The following is a 16,400-nucleotide window of genomic DNA, read 5'->3' as shown; positions in this document are numbered from 1 at the left end:
GTGTTAACAGTTTAAGCACCTTTCCTTCCTGTGCCCAGAAAGGAAAGAAAGCTGAACGTGAGTGAGGATAACTGAACATAGGAAGCTGCTCTATACTGAGTCGGACCCTTGGTCCACCTAGCTCAGTATTGTCTACACAGACTGGCAGCGGCTTCTCCAGGATTGCAGACAGGAATCTCTCCCAGCACTATTTTGGAGATACCAGGGAAGGAACGTAGAACCTTCTGCATGTAAGCATGCAGGCGCTCTTCCCAGAGCAGGCCCATCCTCTGCAGGGATCCTCAACGTTGGGCCCCAGATATTCTTGGACTTCAACTCCCATAATCCCCAGCCAAAGGCCACTGGGCCTGGGGATTATGGGAGTTGAAGTCCAAGAACATCTGGGTCCCAACACTGAGGATCCCTGCTCTAAGGGAAATATTTTACATTGCTCACATGTAGTCTTCCATTCAAATGAAAACCCGGGCAGACCCTGCTTAGCAAAAGTGACCATGGTGCTTCTGATCGGTTACCTCTGATTGGTAAAGCACTGAATGGGCTGGGCTTGCCACATACCTGAGTGTATTATATTTATACTAGCTGGGCTGGGCACAGAGCATCTGCACCTCTAGTTCACTGCCACTTCCCCCGCCCCCACTGTTTCCTCCCCTCTACTGCTTCTCTCCCCCCCCCCTGTTGTTTTCTTCCCGTCCATCCTCCTCCACCTTCTTCTGCCCGCCCCTGCTGTTTTCTCTGCCTGCCTGCCTGCCAGCTGGCCACCCCATTTGTCGCCATCTTTGTCCCCCGCCAGGCCCCTGACCTGGTACCACTGCCATTTTCTTCCCTCCTGCCCATACCCATTGCTATCTGGCAGCTGTTCGCGAACTCTCGTGAAAGCTGCCACACATGGGATTAGCAGCGGGTATGCTTAAGAGAAATATATAGTAGTAGTTCTTTTATTGCAGCCATATGCCAAACAGAAATATATAGATAGATAGAAGATGGATATTCCATGAAACCAAGAAAGCTATTGTGTATGTGAAAGTTTGCCTTTTTCAAATTTATAGTGCTATTTATTCGCAAGACTGTTTCTTCTCTAGTCCTGCAGCAGTCGGGGAAGCCCTAGCAGCATCGCAAGGCTCCTCCTACTGGCCACCTGCTATAACATCTCTACAGGCATCTCTAAACAGGAACAGGAACACAAACATGCATCAGCAGCAAAGGGCACACCCTTGACTTCATCTGGCTTGCAGAAGAAACCAGGGAGCACCCCTCCATGTGTTCTGGCTGCCTGCTTCATGATGTTCTTCTGAAGGACCGAACTGAGGTCTGGAAAAAACGGTAGCTGTTAAAAGAACTGAAGGTAGTGGTTGAAATAATGCATTTGCTACTCTGTGCAAGACACAAAATTATGGAGTCAGAGGAAGCCAACTTATTTTTTGTTGTTCAGATAAAATTAATGCTTCAAACATATCTGACCATCATTTCATAATATTTCACCAGTCAGTTGATCACATCTTTTTTGACTAAATGCCCAACCCTACTGTCAAATCACTTAAAAATAAAAACAACACAAACTGGCTTTTGGCTCAAAATATATGTTCCAGCAAAAATAATTTTAAAAACCTATCATTATCTTGAAACAATTCACTTTATGTAATTGTAACTCAAACACTTGAACTGTATTTTAGTGGCAAGGAAAGATTGAGGTTTTGATTAGAGAAGCTGAGGGATAGATTTGAGCACGTAACATTTCCTCTTCATTTTCTGAAACTGCAGCCCTTTCCTGTCTCCAGCATTACATGGAGACAGGAAAGCATTACAACTTTTCTGTAGTTCAAAAAGCAACTTGTGATATGCCACAGGGGCTGTGGCTTAAAAGGAAAAATCCCGTGTAGAAGCGCAAAGAACATAAAGAGGCCCACTGAGACCAGAACCCCGACCTCGAATGAAGCAGATTCTATAATTCTTAAGAATAAGTCAAAGTCAACATTTTGGGAAAATGTGTATTAAAACAACATACAGCTTCTCAACATGCCATCATGTACAAATGACATTTTAATATCCCTCCTTCAAGTGAATATGTTTTAAAGTAACAAATATGAACAAAAATGAAAGTACTGTCAAATTGGGACACTGAAGGTGTTACAATGAAGAAAAGGATACAAACTTATTTTTTAAAAAGAATACAACTAGCCAGGTGGAATACTCAAAATATTCAGAAAGTGCAGGGCTGCAAAACGTCAGCTCTCTAACAGTTGTTGGACTACAACTCTCATCATCCCAGACTAATGGTCATTGTGGCTAGGGATGATGGGAGTTGTAGTTCAACAACAGCACAAGGGCCAAAGCGGTGCAGTCCTGAGATAATGTGAATGTCAGTTTTATGCAGGAGTGCTATTTACATAAGGTTACATTTATATGGGGAAAATACAGTGGTTTCAGAGCACAAGACGCTATTGGGTAACAAACTGCTGATAACTGAGGTAATTTGTGGTTGTGCTCAAGGAGAAAATTGGAAAATTAACAGAAAGGCATCGGAGAAGTTGTTCTCTAAAAAACAACACAGCATCATGTTTTGAGCAGAGGGAGGGAGCGACAGACAGACAGACTTGCAACTTCTTGTGTTCCAAAACAGTATCAGAGAGTTATACAGTTGCTGGAGGCCCTGTTGGCCATCAAGTCCCAACACCCTGCCCAATGCAAGGAATTTATAGACAGACCATCCCCAACGGGTAACTGCCCAGCCCCTGCGTGAAGGTCTCCAGTGAGGGAGAAACCACCGTCCTCCAGTAATTGCTTCCATTGTCACTCCTAAAGCATCATGTTAGAAAAGGAAAGTTACATCGATACAAGTTCCACTTGCATTTCCAAGGTGACTTTTCTTTTACATTTGTAGTATTCTCAGAAAGGATTCTGAATAAACCCAGTATCTGGTGACTGATTTAGAAAAGGGCCCAAACCAGTTACCATAAGCTCCATCACCATCCTGTGCCACAGAGGTTGCTTTCATTTCTCACAGCAAATTATTGCATTTTTACCAAAGAAGCAGAGTCACTGGGAAGGTCTGTCTAAGCATTCTGTATTCTTAACAATAAGAGCATTGCTGTATAGCAGTTCCTCACTGAAAATACACACTCCACACATTATTTTTAGAATGAGATCTTAACCAGCTCTCCCTTCTCTAGCGACTGTTGACTTTTTTGTTGCTAATTCTTCTTCCTTCTTTTTGTAAACCTTTAAGAGATATTCATCAGGCTCAATTCCTTTTCCCTGTAACTCTGACATGATCTTTTCCAACTTTTCCAGCGTCTGAGCACTTTGTAGCTTCCGAGTGGTGATGTACAAAGTGAACTCCTCAAAGCCCATCAGCTTGCAGGTGTCCACCTCACAGATGTTTCTAACATCTTTGGTTTTATTCACCTGTGGGAAGAAAATGAGGCCCGACATTGTTTCCAGGTCTTCAATACTAACTTGGAATTCCAGCAGCTGGTGGTCAAAGCCAATAGGGTTGTTGGGCACCACAAAGGCCCCAAGTACCAAAGGATCTGTGGATGTTTCACTTCGCCTGGCAAGGATCACTTTGTATAGATGAGAAGGCACAGCCACATCGCTTTTTCCAATTACCTATCAGCAGAGCAGAGAGATCGTATCACCCAAACTCATCTGAAACTAGGCCATAATCCTCCCACATTTAGAACTGCTATTTTCTACGTAATGTGCAACGGCCAAACAGATCAAAGGCACACCATATTGGAGACTCCTCTCCTCTTGCATCAAACCCGTGGTAATTCTCTCATGGAGACCTGCCAAAATAGACTCAAGCTAATTGGTGACAATGATCCCATGAAAGAGGGAAAGAAACAGGGACACAGTAAAGGAAGAACGTGACTACTATCATGTTCAATGATAATCTCCGACATAGAGACAAGAGAAGATTTTGTAGAATGGTTATAAGAGAGTAGCATTCTCTGTATAGGTATACCTGTTCTACACTTCCCTCTCTCAGGGAACCCTGAGAATGTTAGTTCTGAAAGAGGGATAGTGATTAACAGCAAAAACTCTTGTCTCTTTTAGAAAACATCAGTTCTCAGATTGTCATTGGTCCCTTAAAACCAATCAAACCAGTTTTAAATGGGTTTTATATTTGCACTGTTGATCCTGGTGAAAACATCTCATCAGCACTGTAGAGGTTTAAACAGATGCGTAAAAGTGCGCTGATGTTTGGCTTCATCTGAAGATTAGACTAGAGCACTGATTGCGCAATTTCACTCTTGTACCCTAAACAACTGATTTGCCATTAAATACATCAAAACAAACAGGCATTCAAGTTACTGTGATTGCAACAGTGGAAGATACTTACCAAAAGGAAGTGATTTTTTTTTTAAATTCATGACACACATAGGTTGTTTTCTTTACATCTGATAGGTTCAGTAGATGACTTGAAAGCAGTGGACAAAATCCAGACAAACACGGCCCTCCAGTTAGAACACTGCATGCATGACACAGTTTTTGCCAATTCCCTGCTTCCCTTTGTTGCCTCCAATACACGTCCCTGAGGGTCCCTCAGCCCTCAGGGACATTTTCAGGAGAAGCATTGGTGGAAGGGGGGGATGGGCGAAAATCATTGCATGCATGCAAAACAATCTAATGCATGGGCAGCTGTGGTCTAGATGCTGCCCACATTTAATTTTATACATTCAAGACTTCTGATCAATACAGACACTCAGCTTTGTCATACATTATTTTGTTATAGACAACATCCAGACTAACAAAATTCACATGCAGCAAATGCAAGCATGCGCTATGGAAGAGGGGCAATTTTCATCAGTCTCCCCTTCCCTCTGTAGCCTACTGTGACTCCTAAAAATATACTCCTGAAGGATGTATGACTTCAGGGATATATTTTTGGGAGTCACAGAGGCTATTCTGATGATCAGGCAAAATTGGGCTAGGAGAGCCTAGCCTGATTTTGCCTGACTGTGTGAGCCACTAGGCTCGCAGGCAAGCCCGGTGGCTTCCAGGTGGTTAACCCGCCTAACTACCCCTCCCCTTAAACTGGGTTTGTGGAGTGAGTGCTCCGCAAATCCGGTTTTTTAAATCATGAGTAGCTGTAGTGTGGCTCCGTGCCGTGGCTACTCACGAGGAGACCCCCGACCGGGAGGCTCAAAAGCAGCCTCCCAGCTAGGGGGTCTCTCTAGTATGCCCTGCGCTTATGCAGGGCGTACTGGAGCTTCCAGGGGCTGCGCAGCCCCCGATCCTCCCAGCCCCCGCCGGCTCCGTCACGGAGCCGGCAGTTGTGTGGGTGGCCGCTACGGCCACCCAGAACAGACTGGCTGGTCATCTGCGAGGAGAGTGGGTTTAGCCCGCTCTCCTCGCAAACCCCCTAGAGGCTCTTCTCATTGATCTTGAGAAGAGCCTCATAGTTGGCTACAGAAGGCAGGGGGAAGTGATTAAAACCACCAATCCACTGCCCCCCTGATCTTCATTAGTCTAGTTGTTAGCCTATATTGGCCTATACACAGTGGGGCAGGATGAACTAGTTGTTACCCCATCTTATGGAACAAACTCCTTTGATCACTGCCACTGAATGTGGCACACTGGGGCATTTGTGCACATAACTGATTCAGGCCAGAAAACTCTGAATGTAGCAACTGCCAAATAAATAAATAAATAATGCTTGCATGTGGCTGGGACTCTACGTTACAGGTATGCAGTATATTTTTGTGCACATGGGTAAAGAAATGGCTGCTGAAGGTTATCTCCTCTCACACCCACAAAGGAAGATCAGTCCAGCCACTACTGGACTATTAGCTAAATGTGACTCCTTACCCACCCACTCCCTAACCTCTCCACAAAGATCAGTTGGAGAGGTCCTCCTGCATGTTCTGCTGCCTTAAGTGCAACCGTCAGGAATTCATGAGAATGGCTTCTCTGTAGCCATGCCTACACTGTGCAGCTCTTTCCCCATCTGCTCCCTCCAAGATACCATTCTGCAACATCTGAAGACCTTTTCATTCCAGACAGCATCTGGGCCACTGGACTGGTGGACAATTATTATTCTCCTGGCTGCAAACAGGATTTTGCTTAATGTTACTCTGTTCTCTCTTAAAGTGTTGTTTGTATTTAAATTTTTGTTTCAGGTATTGTTTTAAGAATTTGTTTAGGATCATCCTAGGCAGTTTCTTGAAAGCAGAAACACCTGGAATTCACATCTCACACTGGCATTCTCAAATCAGTCTGGCTCCTACACCCTTGCCCTCTACTCCCTTTTCAGTGTATATCAAGTCTTGTAAATCTGAGATGAATACAGAGCTTTGCAGGTAACAGGGGCCATCACGTATTCCAAAGTGTTCCTTGTGCTTAGCGTGGAATCTTGAACATTCCCTGCCTCCCAGAAAGAAGGGAGAAAGAAGTCTGCTCCCAGCACAGCAATCTAGCACCCCCTATGCACACACCAGAGCCTCTGGAGTAGGGCAAAGGTGGTTAAGGATTGGGTGTTAAAATCTCTCTATTTCCTTGTCTACTGCAGAACTTCCTTACTTAGAATGGGAGGCACTAGCATCTTGTTTCGAAGAGAATCTAACTGCTAACCTACTGACAAACATAGGAACAAGAAGAGTTTTACTTCCACCATGTGAGCTGCACTATTGTAGACTATTTTTTATAATGGCATGTTCTTCAGACAAGTAATGTGCATTGTTCCACATGACTGCTCAGTCCAAGCAAGCTGGGGGAGTGGGGGTGTAGTAGAATCAGCATGTTAATAAGCTGTGTCTGTATAGGTTTGAAACTCTCCTCATCCAGAGAAGCAGGACTAGCGAACACTGGGGCTCAGAGCTATTTGATGCATCACTGCCACCTAGTGGATCCTCTGATGAATCTGCACCATTCAGAACTTGAGCATCAATCTCTATTATTGATACCTGACACGCAATTCTCTTGCTGCTTCTCTACGAAAGGCAGAGAGCATGTGCCTCTATGGTAGCTGAACAGAAAACATCTAAAGATTATCCATGCACATGTCTTCTTTGATTTGCAATAGTCTACCTCACATCCAGAGAACTATCTTTAAAAAGAGTCACTTGCTACCGCCTCAACACATCCTGGCCAAACAGCAATGATTTTTTTTATAGTATCGTTAACTTGATGTGATTAAAAGCCAGTACAAATGCAATATTGCACTAGGTTTTGCATATTTCCTTGTGTGGCTGTGCCAGCCAAAAACTGCAGGGGTGATCTACAGAGTTGCCACATAGCTTGGAGGCACTGAATGTACTGATTTGGTACATCCAAATCCCTTCACTCTCAAATAGTGCAGGAATGTGCCACAAATGAATTCTAGGCAGTTGTCAGAAGAACCACCCTTCTCACATGGCACACCAATCTCCAGCCCTTGTCCGTCTCCACCTGAGTGGGGACACTTCATTTTCTACGCAGTTCACACATTTGCTCATCCACCATTGTAAAAGAAAGGCTTTCTGTTCATAGCGGCATGATGTGTTCTCCACTCACCCTGGCAACCAGCATTCCTTAGAAGTTCAAGCCTCTTGAAAATTCATTAACAGGCTGTACCAATTGATTCTTGCATGGCTAAGGAACTGTTGCCATCTCTTCTCCCTTCTCACACAGTCCATAATGTGTTCTCCAGCTCGGAGGTTCCCAATCTGTGATAATCCAGTGTTGCCAAACTACAATTCCCATCATCCCCAGTCATGATAAATTGTAACTGGGGGTGGTGGGAGTTGCCATAGGTCGAGAAGCCTGCTCTAACTTCATAGCCAAATTACAACTTCTAGAATTCCTTGGGGGAAGCCATCCTAGTTACACCAAGTAAATATTCTAAGGCACATACAGCTGAACACTGCTAGGTAGCAAAGGAGGTGTGGAAAGTGTGGCACACAGCAGGAAAGGAAGATTTGAGTTTCTGGATAACTCTTCCCTTCTTCACAGGGCAACAGAGATGGAAAGAGAGATGTGCAAGAACCGCCTGCCTAGCGAACAAATCTGCGCAGGGAAAAGGTCTAGTGGATTCCAGAGGCTAAAGAGAGCCTACCCAGGCAGCTAGTGTTGCGAGAAAAGCCTTACAATGTTGCAGAATATCCCAGGGATGGAAAAAAAGGTATATGTTGTGAGTGTGTTGTGACTGTGATTGTATGCACACGCAGCAGACACGCAATGGTCAGCAGATTAACACAGTTCAGTGTGCAACTCCCCACTCTGTTCCTTAAGAGAGTTCATACACACACTTTGTCCAGGCGCCTAGGGATACAGATCCAGGGTTGTGCTGAAGCCAGTTCTTTCATGTAACGTCTGCTTCCAAAACCCAGTGCTGGTGGAGAGGTCAAACAGCAGGGGCAGTGGCTGGAGAATGACAGCATTTCCTGGCTCTTGGCCACAGGGAGATTTTCAGACGTAGGCAGCTCATGTTGTCTGGGAGCCCTCCACTCGCAGGTGCTCCAGCTGCAGGCAACCCGACATCTCCATCCAGCTTTTAATCAAGGCAGAAGGAACCCATGCTTTGTTCCACCTCTGTAGGCAACTGTGTGGACGGTCGCCTCCGGGGAACTGGGCTTCCTGCTGGCCTGCCACCATTTTTAGCAGCAAGCTGGGTGTGTGGGGGTGGGGCGGGGGAGAGCGGGGCAGCTGCAGTCCTAAGAGCAACCACTCCACTGCTCATGTGCTGCCTTTTGGGTCCACGGAGGACCCAGCGTGGCTTTGGGCAGAGCCACCACTACTCTGCTGCTCACCACCCCATGCGCATGTGGGTGCACGAGTGGCAGAGATTTAGGAAACCTCTAGATCGTCTGTGGGGAGGCAGGGAGGAGCCTGCCTCCCTGCCTGCCCTTCCCACTGCCCAAGTAAGAGGTCATGTGAATGACTTTTCTGTTTCAGGTCCATCCTTGTGACAATAATAATGACATTTACATTTACCTTAACTGAATAAGGGGGAAATGCTTTGGATGCTTGAAATAGCCCATATAAATCCCAAGTATGATTATTACGCATACCCTAAAGAATATTAAATATTGGGAATGGGAACAGATTAAGATCACAATTAACCTCTTACATGTGTATATAATACAAGATTATTATATCACAAAAATCACAATTGACCTCTTACATGTGTAGATAATACAAGATTATAATACAACATCTCACACTGTTGGAAGGGGGAACAGGTGGGAAAGAGGAATGAGATTCTACTACAGGGAGTCTAGGGGAAGAAAATATTTAGGAACCCCAAGGTTAAATTAAAAAGACAAAGTAAATGCCAGAAATTCCCCAGTCATCCAAAATTGTTTTTTATAGGACCACACACCCTTTTAATGGGCAGGGTGTGAAAATATTTGCTGTTGGTGGGACACTAGGACTCCAAGGGCAGCCACCTTCAGCCCCATCATCCCTATTGGCCCATACTTCAATGCAGGGCTTCTCAAACTTGGGTCTCCACATGCTGTTGGGCTTCAACTCCCATAATCCCCAGTTGGGCATTGAAGTCCAACAACAATTATGGGAATTGAAGTCCAACAGCACTGGGGGACCCAAGTTTGAGAAGCCCTGCTTTAATGCATACCGGCGGCTTCAGCTTACGACTTGCTTTGAACTTGTCATATTTATTTTGCATCCTGCCTAATTAAAACAACTTACAATAACTTAAATAATCAATGCAGTGGGGGAGAGCCAATCTCTTACGACAAGGAGGTGTGCAAAGCTAATAATTACAATGCTTGAAATACAGCACTGTGCCTGTTGATTGCCATCACTGCCAATGATTGGTTACACAGAACAATGGTGAAGTGTAATTGCCTCTCTAGGTTTCATACTGTCACAGGTTTCTGGGGTGCACCAGGTCTAACTCTTTGGGCAATGTCTTCCAGCTAGAGTAGTGACTGAAATGTTTAACTCTACAAGACACATATCAAAATCTCCCTAAGGCCAAGGGCCAGGAAATGCTATCATGCTGCCAGGACGCCATGGCCCTTGCTGTTTGACCTCTCCACCAGCACTGGCTTCTGGAAGCAGAAGTTACATGAAAGACCTGGCTTCTGCACAACCCTGCATCTATATCCCCAGGAACCTGGACAAAGCCTGAACTCAAATGTCTTGGGGAAATGTTGAAAATTTGGGCTAGCGTTTGGTGATAGAGGTCCACACTGAAGAAGCTGTCCTTCAACACATAAAACTGCAATAATTATCCACCAGTTACCAATATTTCCTTCCTGGGCAAGGTGCTTAAGTGGGTGGTTGCTGTACAACTTCAGGCACTCTTAGACGAGATGAATTATATCACTCTTTTTCAATCTGGCTTCAGGCCTGATTTTCAGACAGAATCCCTGATGGGTGAAAGAAGGGAATTAAAATCCATTGGATTATCCTGGATCTCTCAGTGCTCTTCTTTGGAAGCGGCAACCATGGCATCCTTCTGGATAAACCTCTGGGCTAGGGAGTACAGTGTCCTTTCCTTTCTGTCTGTGAGACCAATTCCAGAAGGTGGTACCAATTCCAGAAGCGGGGACTCACTGCCTGCTTGGGGGACTCATTGCCTTTATGCTGTGGAGTACCAGGAGGCTCCATTTTGTTTCCCATGCTTTTTAACAACTACACGAAGCTGCTGAGTGTGGTCTACCGGGAACCTGGGGTGAGGTGTCATCAGTTGGTGTCACCCAACTCAATTTCTCCTTTACATCCAATTCAGATATACTTCTCCTGTACAACGGCCACGAGGCAATGGATGTGCTAAATTGGTGACTGGGATCAGTAATGGAGTATTTGAAGGCCAATAACTAAAACTTGAGCCAGACAAAAATACTATTTGGGAGGCGGTTCATCTGTCCAGGAAGGTGGGGTTCAACCTATTCTGAACAAGATTCATTCTCCATAAAAGTCTGGCCAAGGTTATTCATACTTTCACAACTTCTATATTAGACTATTTTGAAAACAATCAGAAACTAGGGCTGTGCAAGATCCTATTGGAGGGCTGCCTCAGTCCTCAGAACAGCCCCCAATTTGATTTGGGACTGTGGGCTGGTGAAGTGGTTTGATTCAAGCAAACTGCTTCATCCCACTTCACCAGTCCTCCGGCAGCACACCCTGCCAATGTCTTCCGTTCAAACACTTCACTTGCATCACAGTCTCTGAAAAGACTATGATCCCCCAAACCCCTTTTTACTTTCCCAGGGCTACAGGAAGAAGACATCACCCCTCTTCCAGCACTCTGTTTCAAAGAGAAGCCACATTCCTGCATCTGTGCCCACCTTCTCCCTGTAAGTAAACTGGTTAGGGAGAAGAGGACTGGCAAAATTGGCTGAAGCTGCTCAAAGCGAAGTGGGTACGATTAGTCCCCAACTGAACCCGAAGCAGTTAACAATTTGATTCAGGTTCAGCTGAGCCAAATATTGGCCTGAAGCTTTGCATAATCCTATCAGAAACTACAGTTTAGCAGAAAATACAGCTTCTAGGCAACTAGCTTAGCTCACCTGTATTTAAATAGCCCCATGGACTCCTGGTCCAATTCATCGTGCTGGTGCTTACCTTTAAAGCCCTAAATAGTTTGGGACCTGGGGGACTGCCTCCCCCACCCCCAACCAGCCTGGCCATACCCTCAGATATCTTTTGAAGGCTCTCCTCCGGATGGCTCTGCTGCCTAAAGTGAGGTAGGAAAGGACCTTTTTGAATTGTGGCAGCCATCTGTGAAATATCCTCAGAGAGGCTCCCTTCATACTTACTTTGAGGGCTTTTTGATAACAGATGAAGATCTTTTTATTTTCCTAGGTTGTTCATATTCTAATGCTGCTGTTTTAGCTCATGTTCTTTTTATTACGGTTTTATTCTTGTCTTCAGATATATTGCTATTATTGCATAAGCTGCTATGGAAAGGTTTTACACTGAAAGATGGGATATATTTATAAATATAAATAAGATGATTAAATGCTGACAGGGAGAAGGAGTTTTAACATTCAGGGTAGAATCCAAATAATAGAGTAGGGTCCAGTGTGTGAGAGACAGAGAATGAACCTTTGCTCCATTGAAATGGAACCCTCTGATACACACTTGGGATATAAGCCTGTGTGTGGTTGGGTCATTTAGATCCTGTTGAAGTAAACAGGATTTAAACATAACAACTGTACAGGGCAAAAGCCTTGTACTAATTATCAATGGAAATTAGACACCTATAGTTTTCTCTAGATAGTGACTGTAAGGATCTTTTAGGGTGCGTTTTTTAGGGCTATCGATCTATTAAATAATTTTTATTTGATTAATCATATACTTTAAGCTGTTCCATTTAAACAAATCTGCAGATTACTAAAATTTCCATATATGGACTCTATCACAGTTGTTTAGAAAGCTTGTTAAATCTTGGCTTTTTATCCAGGCTTTTACATGATTTTTTAAATTGCTGCTTCTATGTGTTTTTACCCGTGTATAGTTTTTATGCTTGTATTTTATAGATTTTAAATTTGGTTTGTTTTTATATTTTTAGCTTAATATTTTTATTGTCATTTTATTGTATGTTTTTTAACTTTTGTAAACTGCCTTGAGATTGTTTTTAATGAAAGGCAGTATATAAATGCAACAATAAAAATAAAATAAAATAAAATAAAATAAAATAAATAAATGTGGGCCTTTTCAAGAAATTGAAGCAACTTGAAATGTAACAAAAGCTACCCTACCATTCATTGTTAGAAAAAAAATATCAGCTGACATGATATGCAGTTCTAACACCTCCATTAAAACTTGCGGCACCACTGCTGAAGATCCAGAAGCAGTAGTGCCACTGCGGAGAACCAGCAGAAGCACCACCAGCATTATTGCAGTTTTCCCCATTCACAACAATGGCAATAAATATGGTGATGCTAGTCGTGCTACTGCCAATTCTCTACAGCCATGCTGTTGAGGTCTCCAGCAGCACCACCACAAGTGCTAAGAACTGTGCATTATTTCAGCTAATATCTTTAACATTTTATTTCTCATTTTCCATTAAAGTTGAAGTTGTGCCATTGAGTCGGTGTCAACTCCTGGCAACCACAGAGCCATTTGTGGTTTTTTAGTAGAATACAGGACGGGTTTGCCATTGCCTCCTCCCGCACAATCTGAGATGATGCCTTTCAGCATCTTCCTATATCGCTGCTGCCCGATATAGGTGTTTCCCATAGTCTGGGAAACATACCAGCAGGGATCTGAGCCAGCAACCTCTTGCTCCCTAGGTAAGTTTCTTCCCACCATTAGGTAGGTCTCCATCAAAGTAGCCCCCAAATAAAACATGCACCTTTAATTTGCACATTTACCAATTAAATATCTCCTTTGATTCAGATTTCCTGATTAATCTACCAATTAATCTACCAAAAGCTGCAACCCTAGTTATTTTTAAACCGTTTTTGTAGTTGTTATTGTTATGTCTGGGAGTGTGCAAGTTAAACCAAATAAATCTAAATAAATAAATAGGGCTGTTTAATTTACATAATGATTTCTGGTCACAAAACATGGGTTTTTAATGGCACAAAATTGGTATTATTGTTCTGGTGCAGGCATACCTCCTATAATTAAGTTCAGCAATATAAAAACCAAGAAGGGTCAAAAAGACAAATGGTGCTGCACAATGCTGAAAAAGGTGAAAAGCCACAAGAAGCTCTCCACTTTGGCCTTGGAAAGAAAATTCATTTTCACCCAATCTTTTTATACACAATAGCTGAACTGAAGAATGACAGCAAAGCGTTGCCTGTCAATCATCTCCAAGATAAAGTATTCTTGGCATTTTAGCAACAGCATGCACAATATCTGATAACCCTTCTCCAGTTGTACTGGAGGAGGTGGCCTGAAAAGACAAATAGAGGAAAAACATCTTAAACAGAAGCTACTTGCTTTGTTTCCAACATATAACTGGAAGAAAGACAGATCTCACAAGTCAGTGCCCTCTAGTGAGTGGACATTGCAATGCCACCATGGTAAACAAAACTAGTGGAGATACTGGACTTTTGTCATAGTGAGCTCTGCCTTAGAGATGGCAATTACCTGAGATTTCTGCAGGATACGGTCAATAGAAATCAAATTCCATCAAGAACTCAGCTGCCAGCACACATTTTCCAGCCGTATACAGTTCTCCTAGCATCAGAGGCAATATTGCCAAACACATTAAAACAGCATCCACAGAAATTCTCTCTGCACCACCGTAACTCTTTCCTTCCTGAGAGTGCTTCAGAATCTTTGAGGCGAAGTCAGAACTCTATAAAGCAGGAACATGGCCTTATACTGCTTCAAGGGTACATTTCACCTGGAGAAAAGAAAACTAATGGGAGATATGATAGCCATCTTCAAATATCTGAAGGGCTGTTACATAAGAGGAGCAGCAGACTTGTACTCTGCTGCTCCTAAGGGCAGGGCGAAAATCAATGGGTTGAAATGACAAGGAAGCCAATTCAGGCTAGACATTAAGAGGAGCTCTTCCTAATGGTAAATCTATTAGCGAGTGGGCCGGCCAGCTTGCCAGCCTGATGCAGTGGTGGTGGACTCTTCTTCCCTGGAGGTTTCCAAACCCCTGAACAGCCACCTGTTTAAGAGAGGCTGCAGCAAGCAAGGGCTTGGGCTACGCCCCTTCCAATTCTAAAATTCTATGATTCTCAAACATGTTGCTGCACCAAAAGAATTGCCATTCCAAACAAAGGCCAAAGATCCACCTAGCAAAGTGCTTGGCTTCAACAGGTGACTAGGTAGAGACGTTCACAAGGAGAACATGAGAGCAAAATCACTCCCCTGTTAGCATCTATGGATAATCTGTGTTTGTAGTACTTATAAGAAGATAAGCCCAGGTAAATTATACCATAGGTCCATCAAGTCCAGAATCCTATTTCCCACCAACCAGATGCCCCTGGGAAGCTCACAAGCAGGGTATGAAGGTGGTAGCCCTCTCTTCCTCTTGCCCACTGAACTGGTATCCAGTGGTAGACCTCCTCCAAACAAAGAAGTTCCATTTAGAACTTGCAGCCAACAGCTACTGACAGGTTTATCCTTCATGAATTGGGCTAATCCTTTAAAAAGCCACCTAAAGCTAATGGTCACCACTAGTAGCAGCAAATTCCACACATTAATTACACTTTGTGTGAAGAACTAATTTCTGTTGCCTGCCCTATATCTACTGTCAATCAGTTTCATTGGATGAGCCCCAATTCTGCTGTGTTAAGGTCCATCAAAACATTCTCTGGCAGTGCTTAAGGCATAAGCTAATTAAATATGAACAAGTTCATCTATTTGTCTGCCCTGGACCTAATTCTAGCTAAGTTCACGGGATGACCTCAAGAGTGCTAGAATTAGGGATGTGCATGAACCTGTTCAGCATACAATTCTTAGAATGCCGAACAGGTTCGGAACCCGCGTTCGAACCAGTTCGAACATGGGGGCGGGGGTGGCTTTAAGGACGGGGGAGGGTGTACTTAACCCACCCACCCCAGCGCTTCCTCCTCCAGCACTCTATGAATAGTCCGGCAGGGCAGCAGCGTACCTCCTTGCCGCCCCATTGTTTTACTGACCGGAAGTGCGGGTGTGTGTGTGTATGTCTCGCACGCGCACATCGTGCATGCAACATGCACTCACCCCACCCATGACGCACACGCCACACTTCTGGTCACTAAAACAATGGGATGGCAAGGAGGTATGCTGCCACTCCGTCGGACTATTTATCCACAGAGTGCTGGAGGGGGACGCGCAGTCGGGTGTGTATGCAAGTGCACCCTCCCCTGTCCTTAAAGACACCCCGCCCCACCATCAGCTCGAAGGGAGTTGGTTCCATGCACATCCCTAGTTAGCATTTTAAAGCTGTGTGAATACAGAATGGCCCACATCCAGATCAGTCCTCCAACAGCATGAAAGGAAGTCATGCTGCTGTAAGGGAGATCTTTCCTAGCTGTACTGGGGCTGCACAGATCAGGTGCATGGCAAAGGGGAGAGAATTTTTACAATTAGCGGTGGCGCTAAGATTGCCCTGTGTCACCTGAAAATGTGTCCCGACACATTTTGTGGTGACACACTCCCATAGCCAGAGCTAACTAAAAGTTCATTCCTTTCTGCCGTGCACCCAAGGCTGCATGGCCCCAGTGCAGCTAGGAAAGCTCTCCCTCATGCCAGCACAACTTCCTTTTGCACTACTGGAAGGTTGTTCCAAATGTCAGCCCATAATTCCATAATTTTCGATCAGAATCAGGAACAACAGCCATAGCATCCTTACTGTATAGTCATTTTTCATCCACCTAGGGCCAGGAATAATGGGAAACACCTCCCCCTTCCCCCCTGCAAAAAAAAGAAAGAATTAATTGAGCTACTGAAGTCTTGTGCAGTGGCCTTCAGACACATCATCCCTGCTGCTTTAGATTCAGCCTATGGCTTCCTTGGGCTCCGTGTCTTCAAGAAAGTACTTGGTTTGACCGAAC

The 16,400-nt window shown here is 44.3% G+C and overlaps 1 protein-coding gene across 5 annotated transcripts in view; it reads right to left on the bottom strand.

Moving 5' to 3' along the window:
* Positions 1–1,967: 1,967 nt before the first annotated feature.
* Positions 1,968–16,400, bottom strand: part of EXOG (exo/endonuclease G) — a 60,615-nt gene continuing 46,182 nt past the window's right edge. For 3 of the 5 annotated variants that reach the window (XM_053260036.1, XM_053260033.1, XM_053260035.1), the window contains exon 6: positions 1,968–3,606. In XM_053260036.1, coding sequence (XP_053116011.1) covers positions 3,145–3,606 — 462 coding nt within the window. In that variant the 3' untranslated portion in view covers positions 1,968–3,144. The remainder of the gene's footprint in view (positions 3,607–16,400) is intronic. The other 2 variants (XM_053260034.1, XM_053260037.1) reach the window with 2 other exon arrangements.

Source organism: Hemicordylus capensis, chromosome 6 (assembly GCF_027244095.1).
Source record: "Hemicordylus capensis ecotype Gifberg chromosome 6, rHemCap1.1.pri, whole genome shotgun sequence".
NCBI lineage: Eukaryota > Metazoa > Chordata > Lepidosauria > Squamata > Cordylidae > Hemicordylus > Hemicordylus capensis.
This window is presented reverse-complemented; position numbering and strand designations above follow the sequence as displayed.